Below are 21,997 nucleotides of genomic sequence, written 5' to 3' on the forward strand. Positions count from 1 at the left end.
GGGAGACACAATATTCTTAAGGTTCCGCTGCTCTACCAAAAGCAAATGTTGTTATGATAAAATAGACTAAGGAGGAAACAAAGCAGGTTTTTTTAAAAGCAAATGAACCTCATGTGCTTATGCAGTTATACTCCTCCCTTCCTTCCACACTAAAGCAATCTTCAGTGGTTACTTAAAACATGAGAAATTACATAGTAATACACAGCGATGCTAGCAAGAGATACAAGTGTGTGTTAGAAATGGGAACGCTGCTCAGAAAACAAACAACAGAAGAGAAACTTCCGTTGTTTCTTACCTTTCTCATTGGTCTGTTTAATTAAAAAACAAGTATGAGATAAAGATCTTGCTGAAAGATGAATAAATGCCAGCTATTACCAGACAAATCCATAGTTTGCCTTTCTATTCCCAGTTCATATTCCTTTTAGTGTAATTGTTTGGGGGTTTTTTTGTTGTTGGGAGGTTGGAACATTTGAATATTGAAAAGTATTTCTGTGGCTTTCTTAAGTTTTGTTATTTAGTTACAATAGAGATCTAGTAAAAAAGCTTTAGTTGTCATCAACACCCTACAATCAAGTAGAAAGCATTAGTTAATATTTTTGCAGAGATAAATTAAAACCTGTCTGATTTCCTAAAGTAGCTGTTGATAGGGGACACTAGCAGAATCTACCGGGGAACTGTTCCTGGTTCAGTGCTTTTCAGCAGTCAACATTTCTTAGGAGCTGTGTGACATGCGAGCGTTGCGTGATCCATCAGGGCATTGCAGGGTGCCCTGGCTGAGCGGGACGTGGCCAAAGTGTGCCACAGTTCCCTTCTTGCCCATGTGTCTATGTTTTGTCCAGATAAATGAGGAGCTGCGCATCTGGCCTCGCTTCTTCCTGAGGCGCTTTAGACATAGCCTTTGCTTGCCTTTGGTGAAAGCTGGATCAAAGGACCTTCAGATGTACCCGCAGAAACTGTAAGTGGGATGTGTATGCCAGGTTGGCAGTCCTCATAGAAAGGCTCTGGAGGCAATCTTCGTACAGCGCTGAGCGGAACTTTGTAATTCCCGACCTGCTTGTTGCTGGCTGCCTGTAAAGTGAAAGGTTTTTGTTTTTATTTTCTTTAGAGTTGGTGTTTGTTGTTTGGAAATCTTGACAGCAGCTACGATCTGATGACTATATTAGCAGGTACTTCTGTTCACAGCTGTCTGTGGTTATTACTATCTGGCGAGGATAGGCAAACACTTGTTGTGCGGCATGGATTAGAAACCCTTGAGATCCATATCTTTCCCTTCTCTAAAACTATGGTCATGAGTGGGGATGACAACCCTGAGATTATTTCCTTGAAGTTGTATCTTAGGCTGAATCTCAGGCTTATGTTTGTTCTGTTCTTTATAAATCACTTTCCTCCTTTTTCTCTCTCTTCTTTTTGAACCAAAGCCTTCAAGATCTTTCATGTGTTTCTCTGTTTTAAACTAGTCCTTACTTGGTCCAAGACGCATCTCCCTTGTTTGTTTTTCTGACTAAATGTTCTACTGTGCTTTTTCAACATAATGATTTGAAGATTAAGTGCAGAATCTTTAAGGAAAATTGAAGGAAGATTAACAAATCAGTGAATAAAAACAGAGAATGACAAGGAAAAGGGGTTGTAGAAGTAGCAAGTATAGGTACAGGTGTGCATCAAAGCTTCAACATACCCTTGTTACATGTAAAGATTTCAAAAATCAGTATCTTTTTCCCTTACCTAGTTTAGGATTCTTTTTAGGCTGAGGAAGATCAACTAAGAAAAAGTTCTTTAGCTGCTCTGCATGTTTTTTTTCCTCTTCAGGAATATATTCATAGCCTATGAAGTTCCTAAGGGCCAAGGTTTAGTACAGCTCCCCTGGGACTTTGCTCAAGTAATTTGATGTTCAGCAGGTGGTACTGAAGAACTTGAAGGTTTCTTCTGAGGGAAGTGAAAGGTTTCCTATATTTATCGATACTGTATTTTTAATAATGCTCAAAAGCACAAACAAGTTACCCAGATATAAGCAGGCCTGTGCTTTGCATAGTGGGCTATGTATTTGTCTTCTCTGTGACTTGTTAAATGGAAAACAAGATGATATTAATTAGTGCTTATATTAACAAAAATAATAGTAGGTTATCTTGACATACCAAGGCAAATGTACCCTGTGAGAGGGATCTAAATCTTAGAATGTATTATTTTCTAAAATTATTCTAAAATATAGCTCAGGTTTTGTAGATTTATAAATACACTTTATTATCTGTCATAAAGTATTCTGTGTAGTGTTTAGCACTACTGAATTTCTGGTCACTTTGTATTTTTTTTATACTAGATCCTGGTTTCTTAGAGCTTTTGTGTAATTAAAAATAAAAAAGGCAGAAAGAGCTGATACACTGAAACCTGTCGGTTAAAATGGTCTTTGTAGGTTCTCACAGATTAACAATCATGTTTTCTGCCATGAGCTGCAGATTGAAATCAGTCAGAGTTCACCGCTCACTAGTTTCTAGGTAAAAGTTGTTGATTGCAAAAAGAGAGAAACAGATTTTTTTTTTCTTTCTTCTTCTTTTTTTTTTAAAGTACAGGAAGTTGCTGTGTGGGTGTCAGTGATTGGGTTATAAGTAAAATTCAATGCTCTAGTGCTTTGATCGTGGGACCTACTGCATTTGCCCCACCCTTACCCACTTCCTTTAAATGCAGCACCATGCATTCCACATTGCGGTTATAACAGTACTGTTAACCAGTGATATTAGTGGAGGAACCTTCACCACTAACCAGTGTGTAACCTTCAACCTCTTCTAAATTTTTATTGCTTGCTTATAGTGGTTTTGACCTTTTTAACCTTGAAAGAATATACAAGTCCTAAAATGCAGGAAAAAAATGTGCTTTTCAAATTCAGTGTGCTTTCTTCTTGCAATGATTGCTTCATAAAAACAGTTATTTTTTGTCACTTGCTTTTTTTAAACCTGTGTAAATTTTGTAATTTGTATTAAATATATTGTATATTAAGGACTGGTAGAGGTGGGGGGAATTGCATTAGTAATGGACTTCCTCAGTGACAAAGTACTTTCCCACATTTCTGGTTTCCTTTGGAATACTAATACATTAATGAATAACAGAAAAATACCATATTATTTGGAATATTTAATTCATCCATTGTGAAAAGGAATTACTAGATTTACTTAGCTGCTGTGATGATATTGAAAGGTAGTTGTTATTCCAAATTGGTTAATTCATCGAGCATTTTATATTTAAATACCTGACACAGTGAGATTATCAAAAACCTTTGGCTTTATTTTTTGATCCACTTATTATTTATAGCTCTGATATATTTTGCAAACTGAATTTATTAATTGGCATGTCAGAAGTTAGTGGTTAACACCTCTGTCTTTGAGTTAAGGACTTCAATTCCGTTCTCACATTGTTATTATGATTGGTAGTATTTTTGAAGTGTCACAATATTGCAAAAAAATCTTCAGAAGACAGATGTATTAATCAGCCAGCCTTAAATTAGAAAATATGATTTTAATCCTTCAGAGGTGCCTAGTTTATATAGAGCCCCAAAAGACCTCAGTGCCAGCACTGAGGTTTGCACAGCATTTAATTTGAGTGACTGGAAATTTTTATAAAATAATAGCAGTGATATTATTGATAATAAATAGAACAAACCAATGTCTTAGGTTTCAATGTTTTTATCAAAGCACAAATTGCCAAACTGCTGGAATTATTTTGCTGTTCCCAATGAAGTTACTAAAGTCAGTAAGGGCCTTTATTAAAATCTGACTGATTGTGTCCTATGTGACCTTTTTTCTTTTTATCTTTTTTTCTTTTTTTTAACCTTGCCAGTTGGCAGATAAAGATAAATGGTATTTAAATCTGCTGACATTTAAAAAAAATGGGGGGAAGGGTCTTTAGAATATAACTCAATACTCTGTCAGACTAGTCTGGAAACTGTTTCAGCTGTGATGCATGCGATGCATCATCTACAGGAAAAAATAGTTCCCTCATTTGGGGTGAGGAGGCTTTGCCCTTTCGTCACAAGTGTCACTTTAGCAACTGGATTCTTTAGTGAATGGATACCTAGATAAGATAGGTTGAGCAGGCACTCACATGCCAGGCTTACCAGACCAGGATCGTCTAACTAGAAGCTTTTGAGCTAGAGTCAATCCGTGGGGTGTCTTCTGGACCCCTGGACCATTTTAGATGCTGGTTAGTGCTGCTGTACCAACCGAGGTGCCTGGTGCTGGCAGCCACCACTGTGCTTGCACGAACCAGGAGGGCAGGGCAAGTGGCTCGCAGAGAGCTGGTGTTTGTACAGCCTTGCTCTGCCTCTCTCTTCCTTTGTATTTGATGCTTCCTCCTCCTTTATGTCAATCGTAAATATACTTCTTTTTCATACGTGTCACTTCTCTAAATTTAAGACGTTTTATGGTTTGGCTTTTTTGACCATTTTGACTTACTTTTTCATCTATAAAGCAGTAGAGGAGCCCCGTCAGCTCACTTGGACAGTTGTCAGTGAGAAAAGGAGAAAGCTCGAATCTTCACTGCTTCTTGAGTTGCACATATGAATGTTCTTAGCAGTGTTGTGTGCCCATGCTGTGTCCTCAATATCTTAATTAAGCGGAAATGAAGACTTCACAGTTTGTTCAGTGTCTGGGTTAAAAAACTTGCAAAACAGACCCTGAATGCTTTAAGTTGTGTGCCTTTACTGATTTCATTTCTCGAATGAAAATCATGCCTTATGAATTCTTAAAGTGTTCAAACCCATCACATTTTGGGGGGCATTCGTTTTGAACTGCACCATGTGCAATGTCCCCAGGATAGGTATCTGCATCGAAATTTATCCCATGTGTTTGGTGAGATAATTTTAAGAAGAAGAAAGCCATGGTAGGTATATTTAATCAGGAGCTATGACTGAAAGAAAGAATTCTATTAAGCAATCAGTTTAACTAAAGAGAAGAAAAATAGAAGAATTCCCTTGCAGTTCAGCTTCTTTATTTGCCTGTGCATATTCAAGTCATATGGATCCATGTTTTGGTGGTCTGGAGGAGAATGTAGAACAGCGTTATTAATGCCTCATTTGATCACAGAAGTGTTGTGTTTACTTCTAAGTGGCTACGGCACATCTGCTTCCTTAGAGCTGCTCTGGTCCCCACGGTTATACACGAGCAGCACAGTGCCTGCTCACCTTAATTTTCTCCTCATCTGCAACTGAGAGTGAAAAATTCAACCCCAAAGTTTGTGACTGACAGGAAAACTTTTTTTTTTTTTCTTTTGCTCATGACTTCTAGAAGACCTGACAGTTGCATTAGAGTACAGGCATCCCTTGTTGTGTAGGATAAATGACTCATAGGTGGAGCACCTGCCCCAGCCACAAACTAAAAATTCCATTCACGCTTTGATTCTGTTGTTTGTGCTCATCTCTCACACTAAAGATATTTCAGTACTAATTGATGAAACAAGTTGTTGAGAATCTGTTTCAGAACAGATTGTTGATCTGAAGGCAACGATTTCTAGTCTAACCTCCTGTTTCCAGAAGTTTGTAGTTTGCAGGGTATTTCTCTTAAGCTAAGGTTTTCAGATATAACGGCTAGCTAAAGGCGAGAGTGCAAATATTAAGCAAAAACAGTTTTTAGTTCTTTCTGAGTAGGAAAAATACTTCCTTCTGTTATTTAAAATACGTGCTGTGATTTTTTTTTTTGTGTAAGTAACTTTATAGCCTGAACAGTTGAGTTTAAAATATGATGTAGAAATAGGCATTGTTGAAGACAAATGCCTTTTGAGTATTCTGCAGAAAATTGGTTTTAGTTTAACTAGCCTTCAAGCACACTTTGAAAACTGGTAATACCTTTTTCTTTAAGCTCTTAAAGTTCACAGTCTTGCTCTGCATCTGTAGAAAAGCTGGGTAATTTAAGAGCATAGTGAAAAACATGCTGAGTAGGTTAGGAATGATACATAAATCTGGTAAAGTGCCAAGACAGAGATTTGCTGGGAGGCATCTCACATACTGCACAGTCCCCAAAGCTTTCTAGAGTAACACTTCCTCTGGCAGATACGAGATGGGGGAGGTAGGAATCCTGGTATTAATTGTTCAAATACGATCCCAGGTATGGACTTCACTCATGCTACCATTACTTATCCTAAGCAGTAAGACTCTGACTTCATAAGACCTATTTTTCACTGTAGGAAGTTTCCTTGAAAGAACTGCTTGTTCAGTGAAAGTTTAAAATTGTGTCATCTTGACTCTGCCATGTTTGCCTGTCAGCATGCATCATTATGATACAGTCTTTAAATACATGAAAACATGCTGTTTCTCATGATGCAGAAAGATATTCTTCTGAGCAGAAAGTTAGGGTCATCCTTGAAACATGCAATCTAGTAAAACCTGTAAGTTTTTCACTTCATCATTTCATTGCCAATATATTATAACTCGATAAGACAATTTCTGTAATTGCAGCCTACCAGAAAGAACTCTAGATCTCAGCCCTAAAGTTTGCTGTGGGGTATGAAATTAGATAAACCCTTCATATGGGTGGAGTTCGCTATAAGTTAACAGCATTTGCTGTGGTAAACCATTTTGTTCATCATCTCTTTTTGCTGAAGTGAGTCCTCGGTGTGGTTTGGGTGCACCACTTGGGTAACTGCTGAAACTGCTGTGGTTTCAGAATGGGACCTGTTTTGCTTATTTCTGAGTTTTTTTTCCCTGAAACTATTAGCAGAAAAATGAAATAAGTAAGGGTTACAACTGTTCACCTGCACTTTCTTACTACCGTACCTGAAAAATGATGAGCTGTATCGTTATAAAACATAATACTTTTAATCTCCAATGAATAAAAGATTAATTTGATCTTAGTCACTACTAATAGCATATTTTTGCAATATTATGATGTTACCAATGCCCGTCAGTTTTGTTGGTGACTTTTTAATGTGGTTTGGGGATTTTCGCCTTACATTATAGAAATACTGTACCCACATCCTTGAATACATGGAAATATAAAAACCTTCAACATACGCTTACTTCACTGGGAGATGCACGCTTGGTGTAAGTCAGCAAGGACTTATTGTAAGAAAAAGTATTCTGGTGTTGTTACTACCAATTTGTGGCCAATAAATTAGTAAATTTGAATATCTAACTAAACCATACACACTTCTACCAGGTTTGAAAACCGTGTTTGCCGAGTGCGGCAGGATGAGACAAGCTATAACTAATGTACAAAGTGTCATGAAAGAGGACTTGCCGAGGACTCTGTCATGAGTACTAGGATTGGCTTATGCAGTGTGGGTACTGCCCTTAAAATTGCTTTGCAAAAATTAACCCTGATTTTGTGAAGGTTGCCCTCTTTCAGTGTTTCTTCAAAACAACAAAATTAAAGCCCTCTTCTATTCTTTAGCATGCAAAAACTGATTAAAGTGGCATTCAGAACATGAAATGGAAGATTTCTTTATTAGCAGTAGCTCCATAGTATTCACAGTTACATTTCCTCTACAGCAAAGTTATTCTTTTGTGATCTGTTCTGAAGATGAAGCAGAAGAAACCCCAATGCTTGTTATGCATGCTGCGAAACCGCTAGGGGCTTCATGAGAAAACATTAAACAGGCCACCTAGAAGAAACAGTTTTGCTGAGCAAATACGTTTCAAAACCTGCGTTCGTATCAACAGTCACCAATTCCACACAGTGGTTTCAGCAACAGAAATTTTAACCTAAGAAAAGGGCAACTTAAAATGGAACAATTTTCCCTCTATCAGTCAAATTTGGTTTTGGACAATACGGGGTGAAATAGAGAGAATTTGCTTGCTAGTATCTGGCAGTAGAAGAAAAAAATGTAGAGGACTCTTATTCTGCCTTGACCTTAAATTAGAAATACAGCTACTTTATTTGTAACTCCATTTAAAATAACTGTAAATTGCATTTCATCGTGGGAAGAGACTGTCGGAGAAAGCGACTAGTCACTGTTGTTTGCTCTTTTATCTGGGGAATCGCATTAAAATTGCTGAGTTATTCACCATATCGCTTATTCACCAAGTTGCTTAGTTCACTAGCATTGCATAGGTGTGACAGAAGGCAAGATCTGCTACAGGCCGTGATGATGAGTGGGAGGTAAATGCAGCAGTCTGTTTTTAGAGAGCAAAGCGTCGCCTCTTTGCCGATAACAAAGGCAGTTTGAAACTCTGGTGAAGAGCGTGAAGGAGGGTCAATACTTGTGGGGGAGCAAACGCTGCTGGTATTTCCTGTATATTTTGTCATTTCCTTGCATGAAGGACAAATCAATGGTCTGACCTGCCTGTCTTTAGAAATCCCACGTGCAGTTTCTAATATGGGTATCCATGCATCCTTACCACATCTGTTAGCCAGGATGGAGCGCACACGCTGAACCACAGAAAATATTACCGAAGCGAACTGTAAGAGATCTAATCTATCCTCCAATTTCAAGGTGGCTCAACCAGTATGATTTCTAGAAACAATTTGTCTAACCTGTTCTTGGAAATCATAATGGGATGCAATGAATTCCCTAGGCAGTCTTGAATATTCCTAAGTTTTAAAAGTTTTAGCAATCTCTTTTGGTAAAGTCTAGATCTGTTACCTGTAAGCTCATTGGCCTTTTTCCTAGTGGCTGTAGAAGATTTGCCTGCAAGGCTGTGATCGTGTTTCCCATCAGTATTCTCAAGACTGAACGAGCCTAATTGTAGCTCCTGCAGCGTGTGTGTTGTTTTACACCTCCTTCTGGCTGCTCGTTCTCCTGGAGGCTTTGAACTTGCTTCCCACCTTTCCTGAAGCATAGTGCCTTAAAAGCGGTCACCATATTCCATCCGAGGCCTGAGCTGAGTGCAAGAATAACTTCCCCTGTCTAGCATACCGCGTTCTTGCCTGTGCAGTTCAGTATGTTGATTGCCTGCATATAATATCCTAAGCTTTTATCACTGATCTACAAGTCCTGCCTGAGGTTGCAAAAGAAACCTCTACCTCTTGCTCTCTCGTCTCCCATTTTTATAGGTACTGGTAGTTCATTTTTGCCTGAACTGCAGGTTTATATGAGAGTCTGGTGGTTACGGGGGATCATATACTGAGAAAATGAGAAACGACAAGCTGTCGTTTTCTTTGTAACTGGCTTATTCGGCAAGCATTAAATCTCCCACGTGCCCTCTCAATGAAGAGCAGGGCTGATGTGAGCGCTGATGAGATAGGAGATTGCACGGTTCCTTGGGCTCCTCTGCAAACCCGTGCCTGCCTGAAGCCGAGGGCCGCGGCAGCCCTGCGGCCTCCAGCCAGGCGCTGGGCTGAGCCCGCCGGTGGCGAGGGGCTGCGTGTCCGGGAAGCGGCGCGCGGGGGACACGGACTTCTGCCTGGCCTCTGGGGTAGGAGAGGCAGGGCTGAGGCTGAACGGTAAGTGCGGGCAGGCTGTTGGTTAGGTTATTTATGTAGTGTAAACGCTGCTGACCTTTACCTCTCCTCTTTTGACAAATGAGGATTTCCAGATTTGCGCGAATGCTGTTTAATGTGTGCAGCTTATAATGTTCAGGAGCACCTACCATTGACAGAAAACGCCTCCTTAAAAGATCCCAGGCCAAATGCACGCTCTGAAGTGTTTGCATTTTCAGCTCCGTTGTGGAGTTGTACTGAGGTGGAGTATAAGAATAAGCAGTCACCTACAAAAGCGGGTTGCCCAACAAGCCCCCAAAACAAAGCGGTTTCTTCATCAATCTCTTTTCCATTGTACATATGTAGTGTAGTGGCAGAAGGACAATCTAGTCCCAGAAAAAAAGAGAATGCATGCATACTATACACACAGATAAGTTACTACTCAATTCTGTTTAACGTTAATTACTTATCTTCAGTGATATACGTGTCTCAGTATTTTCAATTTTATACAATCCCAAACTTAAATGTCTTTAATCCAGGAAAATGAAATAAAATCATACCTGTCAAATTTTTCCAATCAAATGTCATTATATTGGGGTTTATCCTACAAAATCTTGATGGTATTATTACTGTGATATGTATAAATAACATAATAAATCCATATAGAGAAAACATCTGTTTGAGATGATTTGCATTGAGTGATGAGTGCTATTGTATTTGGTTAAATTTTAAACTCCCCCAGAAAGAATGGATGATGCGAAAATGCATCAGCCCAGTTTCCTATTTAAGGGGTTTGCATTGTCCATGGTAAGTAACTTCTCTTTTTCTCCTTTTGTTTTTCTCCTAAACTTTCCAGGTAAAAGTACTCCTGTAAGCCACCTTGGGTCTTCAGATTTTCCCAAGCCCCATGATCCATTCCAGCCATTTGGGGCTGACAGCAGTGACCCGTTTCAAAGTAAAAAGGGGTTTGGGGACCCATTTAGTGGAAAAGATCCATTTGCTCCCTCCTCTTCAAGTAAAACTTCTAAAGACTCTTCCTTGGGGTTTGCAGACTTCAGCTCTGTAAGTTAAGTTCATTGTCTCTGAGCAAACCACTTTCTGCTCTGCTTGCAGCAATCTATTGGGTTTTTGTTTTAACTGCAAACCTACTGTTCACTGGCTTCTGTCTCTTAGTACCTTCATGCTGTCCTTGTTGTTTTTGTATTAATATTTCTGTAATAAAAAAGGCATTATTTCAATAAAAAAGAAGTTTTGAGTTTCATACTAAATTTTAAAGGGTTTACTTGCTTTTAAATTATTTTAGTGCAGTGTGCCTTTACTCACAAATTCTTTGTAGCAGAATCTGTGTATTGTTTTTGTTGCATGGAGGCTATTTTGTAACTGATTTGGGGGAGCCAATGATGTAAAGATTCTTCAGAAATAATTGTTGAAGACATTTATATAGCAATTTCACCATATCCTGAGAAGTAAATCCTTAACGAGAAAGATTCCGTAAAGTATTTGTAATTGTTTGTGGAAAAAAAAGTTCTGACAATCCTGTCGCAATGTTGTCTGTATACAATGGAATGTGATCGTAAGGATACATATACCAGACAGAGACTGAATATTTAGCTGTTGAATTCTGTTCCAATTACCGATAATGTAGAGAAGCCCTTGTTAGACAAAGCATACAAAATTGTTTTGTAGAACCAAAATAGAAGCACCCGCATTGCACTCCAAAAGACGGTGTCAGAAGGTTGGAAAGCAAAGCCGAGTGCCCTTTCCTGAAAAAATATCAGGATTTCTGAAAGTCTGGCTTTGTTTTTAGCGTTGGCAGGTACATTATTGAATTGGAAATCGTTGTAAATGTAGTAGTAGTGTGGTTCTTATTACTTCCATGAATAGGTAGAAATCTGTTCCATCCATAGCCTCAGGCTTCTTCCTCCTTTCATGTGTTTTTGTTCTGTCACATTGCCATACAGTAAAATTGCCAACTTAATCTGTTCCTTTAAGTCTGATGGGCACAATTCAGTGTTCAGCAAGTGGAGATCTTAAAGCTGAATCTTTCAGGTTGCATATTTTTTAATGTTTTCTCCCCCTCCGATTATTAGTTAATAGTAAATGTGTATCATTTTCCTATTTGATATTGTTAGTTGAGGTCATCTGTGCATACTTTTAGCTGGCCTCAGTTCTTTAATTTATCTATGATCAAGTTCAAGATACTATGTATGCTTTACCACAGTTAGTACTAGCCTGTTGAATTTAGTGCACAGTTAAATTCTGTGAATGTATACAAAATGGTGACATTCTTAATAAAAATAAGACGCAAAACTTGCTTTATCTGAAATTTCTTGAACAACACCTAATTTCTTCTTTGAATGAAAGCAAAATAATGGAATGGAATGACTGTTACCCAGCTATTGTTATCTTATTTACAGACTACATTTCTTAAGTTGAGTGTGACTTGCACTGAGTGATGGTTTCAAATGATTAACCAAAATCTCCCTCCCCCAGCCCTATGGGTGCCCTAATGTTTAATTCTTCATGCCATCAAGTTCCAGGAGATAAGGTTAACTTTAGAAGATAAGAAAAAGTAGGGAAAATGAGATCCGAGTAGTAGCCACTTATAGTTTGTTTAATTACTATTAGGTGGCACTTCATCCAATAAAATTAATTTTTAAAATTGTTTTTGTGAATTGCTTTATACTGTTCCAAGAAAAAAAAAGTGTTAACTGAAGTTGATTGAAAAGAGAGAGACTTTGTTTCCCTGTTCTTTTCAGTATTTATTTTTTGCTTGCAAATAACACGATTATGTTACCACACTTGATGATGGCTAATTCTCCTGCATGAAGTCTTAAGTGCACTAGTTAACTTGTAATCAGGAAGATTATTATGTCTTTACCTGACAATATTATATTGTCTTTACCTGTTGTTCGGGTAACTGCCTTCATAATAAATTTTGCGAACAGAAGGTTTTTTGACACGCAGTTTTTGTCTGTGGAATCTGAGAATAGAATCATAGAATCATATGCATTTGACTAATTGAATAATATGGTTTTTATTTGGAATTCTTTACCCTTGCAAAGAAATAACATGAGGGCTTCATTAATTTTTAGTAGCATTCTGTAATATTTGTTTTTTTTGAAATGCTGACCAGTTCACACACCCAGAATTTCTTAGGTATATGCTTGTTGCATTCTTAACTTTTGCACTGGCGTAAAATATGACCCTTTGGAACAAAGCAGACTGTTTTGCTGGCTCATGTTTCAGGTATTTCTAGGTTCTATCTTAAGTTTACAGGACAACAAGAAAAGTAATTTTTCAGTCCACAAAAAGCATTTTAATTTCCAAGAAACAGAGCATTTAAAACTAAAATTTTTCTTTTCATATAAGCTGGTAGTTTAGTAAATACAAGTCAGGGTAGTTTTCTGTGTATTTGATTATTTCCTCTGCAGATTCTGCTATTTTTCTCACTTATGCCTTGTGTCTAACTGTACTTTTGGACAAAAAAAAAAAATATATATATATGAGAGTGTTTATGAAATGGCAGATATGTGATATAAATTTATAGACTTCTTGAAAACCGGACATATGCAAAAAAATTGTTGTTCTTTTAAATGACTCGTATTTCAGTTATGTGACCTTTTTATAGGTAAACTGCACAAGAATCAGGGGCCACAATGAATTGTTCTATATTTCGCTATTTGATGGTCAGAGTAATGCTCCTGAAAATTTTGCTTTATGCTAAGCCTTTGTAATAAGGCACATCCAGATTGGTTTTCTATGAATCGCTTCTCTCTTTTTTTTTCCCCCTCTTTTTCTTTTTTCTTCTCAGCCCTTTTAACCACAAAAATATAACTTGTATATCGTAAACAAATCTTAAGTTGGATTCCCCTAAGCTTTGGAAGACTTACCCTAAGATGTAAGTCATATAAGTAAATACGTTTTCTCAACGTTTTAAAAAAAAAAAAAACACTCCAAAGCTTATTATATTTATGAAAATAGTAACTGTTATTCTCCATCACAGCTACAGGATCTTCCTTTTGAATTCTTGGAATAAGTGGAAAAGTCCTACTTCCATTTGAGTCTGCCTTCACTGTGTCTTGAAAAAATCATGTATTCAAAACCTTAGTGAGCTTTTAAATCTTACCTGTCAGCTGTTCACTGAAATTATTTAAAGGAATAATGACAATAGGATTTCTTCATTTTAAAAGTAAAATTTCATATAATGTGTGGTACCTTTATTGTATTTCAACAACACTGAATGCAAAGGTCCTCATCTAGATTTTTATGGCAATGACAGCAGGGGTATTGTTTGGAGAAAAGTAATTTTAAAAGTAGTCCTCTTTTTGCATCATATCCTCTTTCTTTTTCAGATATTAGCAGAAATAAAATGAGGAATTGTGAGCATCCGGAAAAGTACAGATAAAACTTAATTTAACTACAGTGAATGAAAGTTGGCCTTGGGTTTAAAGAAATACAAATAGATGCATTTATTTGAAAATATGAATTATAGATACAGCGCAGAGCGGAAAAGGCAGGAGTGGGGGTCTTTCTATAATACATATCCAGCCAGGCATAGGTCTATTATTTAAAGTTGCATTTAATATTCAGTACAATATTTCAAGCTTGTCTGGGAAGGTATAGCCATGTCAGCTAGTAGAGTGGCATTTTTTCCTATGTTCGAAGTTACTGTATTGTAGACCAGAGACCAGTATTTGCAGAATGTATTCAGCTGAAATTTAAAACTTTAAATTCCATGTGTTTTCCAAAAAACCCAAATAATACCTTTTCCTTGACATTCAAAAAAAGAAGGTTGTACAAAGCAAATTTTAGAAGTGGGATATAAAGCAAACATTTGCTCTGCAAGCGCTCCTGTTAACATCATCCTCTTCACCAAATGCTAAAATTAGACAGTACCGGATTTTATTTTAGATTTAAATTAGTATTATTTATATAAAATACTTTTATAACATTTTATGCAAAAACCTCAAGAAAGCAAACTTTTGCATACTTCAGTACTAAATATTGGAATATAATTTTGGAATAGTTTTGCTGATTGCTGCCGTATACTTAAATGTGTTTTAGAAAGCTCAAACAGACTTATAAGCTGAATGTTAAAATGTGTTATGTCTCCTTAGTGTTTTTTGCTGAAGTGAATTGGATTCTCTTACATTATTTCTTACTGGAAAAACTCTGCATTTATTTTATGGATAATTACAGAAAGACTTTTATTTTTTTATTATTATTTTATTTTTATTTTTTTACTTTTGACTGGGTGGTGAAATTTCCCACAAAACGTCTGTCTCCAGACTCATTAGTAAAACCCCTCACCATTAACAGGAAATATCACAATAAAACTCTTTGCAGTGCAGTTGCACAAGAGTAAATAAATGTTGGTTTTACCAGCTAAAAGCTAACAAATTTAGCATTCTGATGAGTGGATGTAGGTTGCTATGGTCCCAAACCACCGACAGGCTTTTTTTGTGTTTGTGGAGTTTTTGTTTGGCTCCAGTCCTCCGGCTGTTTTCGTAGACTGCTGAGACATGGAGGCAGGGGCGTGCAACCAGCGGTTTTTTGTTCTTTGGTGGGAGGAAGACAGAATTAAGGAAATAAGTGCAAGGATGAAGTGAGGAAAACAGTGAGCAAATTTTTATTTGATTCCAGAAGAACTAGCCTCATACAGCTTGGTGTACTTGATTTGTATATTTAATGTGTTTTATTTCTTGTATTTTTCATATAATTTTTCTGCCTTTTTTGGTAAATTTATTTATTAACCCATTTTCCATTTTCATTTTTTAGTTTGGAAATGAAGAACAGCAGCTGGCATGGGCAAAGCGTGAGAGTGAAAAAACAGAGCAAGAAAGACTAGCTCGATTGCGGAGACAAGAACAAGAAGACCTTGAGTTGGCTATCGCACTCAGTAAGGCTGATATGCCAAGCTCTTAAGCAGAGGTTCTTTGGCTCTACCCTGTCCAAGTGAAACCTTTAAACGTGGCTTTTATAAAAGTACTAAATTCTTGGTTTATGTTGTGAAAATAATTCTAGTCACCTTCAACTCTAAGCAAGACTGGCTGGTTATATCAAGCTGGGCTCTGTGTGGCTTTTCAAGTGCATAATATACAGGAAACACTGTATAAGATGTATTATATGTTCTAGGTAAAATTTACTGCTTGTAAGAAATTTAACATGATCCTAAGACATTGAAAGCAAAGTTTCTTTATCTTGAAGACAATGTTGCATATAGTAAACTGCAACTTGTGAATCTGGCTTTTTATTACCCGAATTACATTGTTTTTTGAGGCTGCAGTATGCAATTAAAAGAAAATGTCATAAAAAGATAATATTTATAGAATTAGCTTTCACTTATTATTAATTGAATTATTCATGGTAGGCTAATGAGTACAAATCCATCTCTGTCAAAGTCTTCAGCACAAATTCATTATTAGATGTTCCCTTTTTATCAAGGAGATGCAGCTCTTAAGAAAGAATCTGACAATTTATATATGCTAAATACAAACACAGAGAACTCTATAAAATACTTTGAATTTGAAGCCTGTACGAATGAGTAGTTCTTCTTATTTAAACATTTATTTGCATTGAGTTTTAATAATTATATGTGATGTTGTAAAAGAGGGAGTTAATCCGGTTGTAGTAAATTGGACAAATGATGACTTTGGCAATTAAATCATTAGGTAAAATCATGCTTTATCTCAAAAGCAAATATGATTACAGGACTGTGATAAAAGTTTGAGGTCTTTAATGTAAGATCAAACAACTGAAAACTTACTAAGTTGGAGCTGTGCTCTTCCCTGCAACTTATTTTACCCTCTTTTACTCCAAGCACCGGAAAATAGATCATATTATTTGTATTATCCAACTGACCGTGTGAGACGGTCTCTACCTCTGTTTCTTTAATTCCACTGGTCTTATATTATGGGGATACAGATCAAAAATAGTTTAGCTGAAATATGGCCAAGTTGAAACAGATTTTATTTGCCAAATACATGTTCATGCATAAGTTATAGAAGTATTGGTAGGCTGGATTGGCTTTAAAAGGCAGGTTGCAGTACTAAGTCCAAACAGGAACAGATTTTAGATACACCTGTAGAACTCAGTATATTCCCTTGGTAAAGATAATACAGAATACATTTTACATGTCATATCTAAAATAAGTCTTTATGGTAAGTTTGTGAATTATCTACTAAATCACTTACTTAAAATGCCTTTCTTGGTAACTACAGGAATTCTAACACTTCAGTTGTCTTTGCCTTGGACTTTTATGTCTAAATAGAGTAGACACCTAGCACTAAATTTTCAAAATGTCCTCCTTGTATGTCTGCTTGCCTATCCTTGGTTCTGTAGGAATACAAACTGGGTACTTAACGTTCTGTGTTTTTACTGATGCAGCCCTCATCTTGTAACATTTTCTCTATTTTTTGGAAAATGAGGTATTCCTTCATCATCTTTAATGCATTTACATTTCTTACGCCCTTGCTTCCTTATTTTTATTTTTCATGATACAGTGATAGTGCCTGTTTATTGAATGAAAACAGTCTGTCTCCATCCTGTTCCAATTGCCTTATTCTAGAGGCTTTCCTTACGCAGAGGCAAGGATCAGATTAGATTATTTTAATCTAATTAGTAGTTTTCAATTCTGAAATGCAGCTAAAACATAACGTTTCTTGTCTGCAGCTTTTCCGAGTAGGTGTATCAGTGAGTGTGTGTCTGTGTGTAGGTGTGCACACACAGATACACGCGTCCATCCATTTACCTATGTGGCAATGCATTTGACAAAACTGAAAATCCATATCTCAATATACATTTCCAGGAGTCACAGTTCTGCAGTTGCTGTGTATCTCCTGTGGTAACGGTACTACAAATACTGTGAATCTTTAATTTGCCTCAGAAGAGGAGAATATGCATTCTGGTGTGAAAAGAACCATATGATGATCTCCAGTACCATATTTTAATGACCTCTTGCGAATGCACTAGGAGATATTTCTAACTGTGCAGAACTTGACTTGATGTCCCTTCCCATTCTAGTAATTTTCCTCTAAAATCTGTTAGATTAAATGATCAAACCTGAGTTCAAAATGTCAACAAATTCTCTTTTCTGTTGGTCTACTGGACTCCAGGTGTCTGAAAACAAATTTGGCCTATCTATAGCTAACATGAGATAAACCTTTTGCTATGAAAGAGCAATTTTCAAAATTGTGTAAGATTCTCCTTTTCATTTTCATCTGGGCCTGAGTCTTTGTGGCGTCTCCTCTGCTATAATAAAACACCGTTCATATGTAGTGCCGTTTTATGAAGGAAAGCCACTTTCGGACTACTGCTTGGACGATGCCACTCCAGCGGGACAAGTGGATAAAAGCAGCTTGATTCATTTTTCCTGGGTAGGCACCATGACAAGACTTCTGCTTGTCAGTTCTCTGAAATAGTGTAATTTATAAGGCTTCTGAGGCAATGAGTTGGCGTTTTCAAGATGTTCAGCGGGCAGCCAGAAATGTGAATTAATTTAGCATTCCACATGGCGTTAGAACTAATTGCTCACTTTCCTGTTTCCTTACGGACTTGTTCTCCACATTTGCTTGGACAGTAAGAGCAGATCAAGCGAATTGACAAGTGCAGAACATGTCCTCTGTGCACAGTGTATTAGCATTAGCAGTCCTAGGTTTACTGAAACACTTTTGATTCCAAATTTTAGACACTGCAGTACAGCTGTGATTTCTCCCCATCGTATTTAATACAGGTTTTCCATGAAAAAGGAAGTTTGACACCATTCTTCCCTTATGCATGTAACTTAGTGTTTTGTATAATACCTATACTCGCTCTTCTGAGACGAGACTTTATTGCAAGATATTGATCTTATTCTTCCTCCAGAACAGTGAAATTTAAAGCACAAATAGGCCTGTTGCTATTTGGGCAGATAAATATGTACAATGCAAGATATATAAAATGTGAGTATACACAATGCATATACAGTGTATATTATAAGATTCATATTATTTGTGTGTATGTGTATATATATATATAGCGTATTGTATAATGTAATAATAGTGTGTGTATATACTATATATGTTCACATACTATGTCTAGTATATAGTTACTTCTACTGTACATAAAATGTGTATATACAATGAATATGTAGAATATTCATATATATTCTATATATTAAAGTTTGTGTGTATGTATGTATTCTCTATACAGAGATGGATACAGAAATGGAATCTATACAGAAATGGAAATTAGATCATGGCTCTTATAATTTCAAAGTTCTGGTGAAAGAAAAAAAAAAGGAGAAATTACTACTTCTAATAAATTTTTTTTTTCAAGAATACTTTTCATTGGCATGAAAAACTGTGTTCACTAGTTGTGCCAAGGGTAAGAGAGAAACCTGGCAGAAAGTAGGTATCATCTGTGCTGGGTATGATTCACATGGTGTTGAGTTTTTAAAGTGTCTGTTTGAAATGTCGTCTCAATTTCTTATTTCTCGCACATGTTGTTCACGTGATGTCAGCTTTTCTTTTTCTTAGGCTGTGGCAATGATTTTTCTCTTACATTTGCTTGTAGGTTCAGTTCTCTTTTTTTTTTCTTTTTTTTTCTTTTTTTTTTTTCCACTTTTAAAAAAATTATTTTTAAAGAACTAGTCCCCCCCTTCCTCCTCCCCCCACCCACAAACAAAACAGGCGCACTGAGGTGGAAAACATGTTTTTCTTGCCTCATTCCAGTTACAGAGGTTGCGTATAATCGTCATCTGGGTTTCAGCTCTGTTTTTCCTCCGTTTCCACCTAAGCTTTTGCTGCAGCGGGAGGAATGCCTATGCGCTGCATTCCTGGCCGTGGGGAAAGAATAGAGGTGCTTCTACTTTCTGCTTGGATAAATGACCAGACTCTGTGGTGCATTGAGCAATCACAAAAGGGTTTAGTAGACTTTTATAGCGGCACGTGTATTTTGTGCAGAGCACAGTCACCGCTGGAATGACTCATGGAAAACCATGAATTGCACGCAGCGCCGAGGCACAACAGTTCGAACCGGAAAGACCGACAATTTTGCACATTGAACCTATGCATGCAAACTCTGCATGTCGGACACAGATATCGGATTACTTGCGTATGCCGTTATAGACCAGTGTGCGCACATTTGCCTCAAGTGGTTTCCTGAAGTTATCTTCAAAATGCTCTCGTTGTAAAGCGTACCAGTCCTCCTGCAATAAAAACAGATGCTCGTAAAAGTAGTGCTTCGATAATACTGCTGTATGAAACAGTTTTGTGTTGGCAAACTGTTCCTTATGAAGCCTCTGCCCTGTGGGGATCCTTACGGTATTTTGTTCGTGTAACGTAGGAAATTGCAGGCTGTGTCTGACAGCGTGTAGCTTTTTTTTTAATTCCCGCCTGTGAAATCCGTCGTCAGAAATTTTGTAGAAATTATTTTGTCATTTTACGCTAAAAGATAATGCACTTTTCTTGGATTCTTATAATCCTTTGGGGGTTACTATGGCTTCTTTCGCGTTGCTCCGTTGAGGAGGGTGTTTGTGCGTTCGGACCCAAGGCCCAAGGAATTTTGGTCCAAATAGTGTCGCCTTCCCTCGGGCCGGGGCTGCGTTTCTGCCTTCCGGCTTTTATTCCTCCCTCTCAGGAATTTCATTTCTGCTTAATCCTAATGCGGAGAATGAATTTGGTTAAACTGATTTGATCTGTGCTAATAACGATCTAGTTCGAATAACTTTGCCAGTGTAACAGTTGAGTTCTGTGTTGTGTGTCCACGGCTGCATCCCTCTGTAGACTGCGCAACAAGCCTGTTCTTAGAAAGGAGTTTTGCTTGGAGTACGGTGGAATCATAGAGACTTTATTTTTAGAGTAAATATGTTAACTCTTTATTATTCATTGACACATTTGTTTTCTCAGTTGATATACTGCTCTTTTTACTTGAAAGTTTTATAAATAAAGGCTAATTTGTTATAAAGCGGGATTTTCATTTTTGCAACTTCTGCCTTCCCCTTTAATTTTAACTTTAAAACGAAAACTCGTAGTGAACGTGGCTCCTTCTGCTGTTACAATGGTACAGTGCGTTTCTTAGTGCCCCTTTTAATATGGCTTTCTTTAGTCTGACCTAAAAAAGGTGGAAACGTAAAGTGGAAACTGCAACGTTGACCTGAATTTGACTAATATCTCCAAATATGTACATTCTTGTAGTTATATTTATCTTTCAAATATCATAACAAATTGAAAGAAAGGTATTTTGATTTTAACCCATCTCATGTGTTTATTGTTTAATATAATAAGAGAAATGTTATTGTTTAATATAATAAATGAAAAGTTACTTTTTGGAGCTCTGAGACTGCGGCAATCGTTCTTTCACCTTTTTGTCCCTGATCTCACAAGCTGTCAAGTTTGCGGCTCTCGCTTAGAACAACTGCTTTACTATTCTCTACGGTGAGACTTTTTCTTTTCTTTTGGCCGGTGCCCTGTCGGCGCCGTTTTCCCTTCCGTCCTGCCCCTTCCTCCTCCTCCTCCTCCTCCTCCTCCTCCTGGCCGCGTTTGCTCCGTAGTGCCCGCTCCGAAAACCCGGCGCCGCTCCCTGCCCGAAGCGGCGTGCCGCAGCGCTCGGCATTGGGGCAATTTGCACGGGGAGGGACCGGAGAGATGCCCGAGGACGAACCCTTTTGGCCTGGTGGGGAAACGCCTCGCTGTCGTGCTCTCCTGCTTTACTCGCTTTGACTCGTTCTTCTCCCCTCCGCTTGTTCCGTTTCCTCGGCTTTGGCATATGGTGGCGCGTCGCCACGGCTTGCCGGGGCAGCTCCATCCGGAAACGTCTCTCCAGCAAGATTTCTAGCGCGCTGGCGTCTGGCAGCCGGGATTTTGTGAGAGCGTGTCGCGAGCCGGGTGCTCGCGTCGGTCCCGGCCGATCCCCAGGCCCCCGTGCAGAGCGGTGGCCTTGCTGTAGGCACCCGGCTCGGCAGGGAGCGTTCGCAAGCGCAAACTCGAGCGTCGAGCTGCGAGTTAACCTCCAAAGCAAACGCAGCGCGGGTTGACTGCTCCGTCCCTAAACACGACCCGTGACCCCCGTGCGCTGTGAAAGTCGAAGCCCTGGGGACCTTCCCCGCTTCCTCGCCCCGGCTGCCGACGGCGGATGCATCTTTTTCTCCGGAGGAGAATATTGCCGGCTCTCCTGCCGGCCGTGCGTCGCTGTGAACAAGTCGCTCTGGACGTTTCCTGCCTCTTGTCTGGTTCTAGGTGCTGCTCTTCTGGAAAAGGGAGTATAAGCACTTTTTAATTTAACAACTGCAATTAAAGCTTTATTTTGCCGCTGATGCAGCATCTCTTGCGAGCGCCGGAGCCTTTGCTATTGGCTGTTCCCGTAACGCCCTTTGCTGCGTGCTATAAAATCGTGACGTCAAAACCACTTACGCTGTCATCGCGCGTGGGCTGTAAAAGAAGTCGTCACTGGCATTTGGGTTTTTTTTGTGTGTGTTTTGGTTGTGTTTAGCCCCAGGTTCAGTAGCTTCTCTCCTAATGCTTTGAGCTCGCAGGGGATGTCCAGTGTGATAGCCCAGATGTTTCCTGATGACTTAATGATAGCTCAGACCTCCAGGAATGCCCTGAACTATAAGGGCAAAAAACCAAAGTCAAACTGATTTAAAGGGATACCATATCTATAATTATACTATACCATAT

At 38.2% G+C, this 21,997-nt stretch overlaps 1 protein-coding gene across 2 annotated transcripts in view; it reads left to right on the top strand.

The window, feature by feature from the left end:
* Positions 1-20,644, top strand: part of EPS15L1 (epidermal growth factor receptor pathway substrate 15 like 1) — a 46,581-nt gene extending 25,937 nt beyond the window's left edge. For both annotated transcript variants that reach the window (XM_067313078.1, XM_067313079.1), the window contains 2 exons: positions 10,195-10,400; positions 15,120-20,644. In XM_067313078.1, coding sequence (XP_067169179.1) covers positions 10,195-10,400; positions 15,120-15,266 — 353 coding nt within the window. In that variant the 3' untranslated portion in view covers positions 15,267-20,644. The remainder of the gene's footprint in view (positions 1-10,194; positions 10,401-15,119) is intronic.
* The last annotated feature ends 1,353 nt before the right edge of the window (positions 20,645-21,997 follow it).

This window comes from Apteryx mantelli, chromosome 30 (genome assembly GCF_036417845.1).
Source record: "Apteryx mantelli isolate bAptMan1 chromosome 30, bAptMan1.hap1, whole genome shotgun sequence".
Lineage (NCBI taxonomy): Eukaryota > Metazoa > Chordata > Aves > Apterygiformes > Apterygidae > Apteryx > Apteryx mantelli.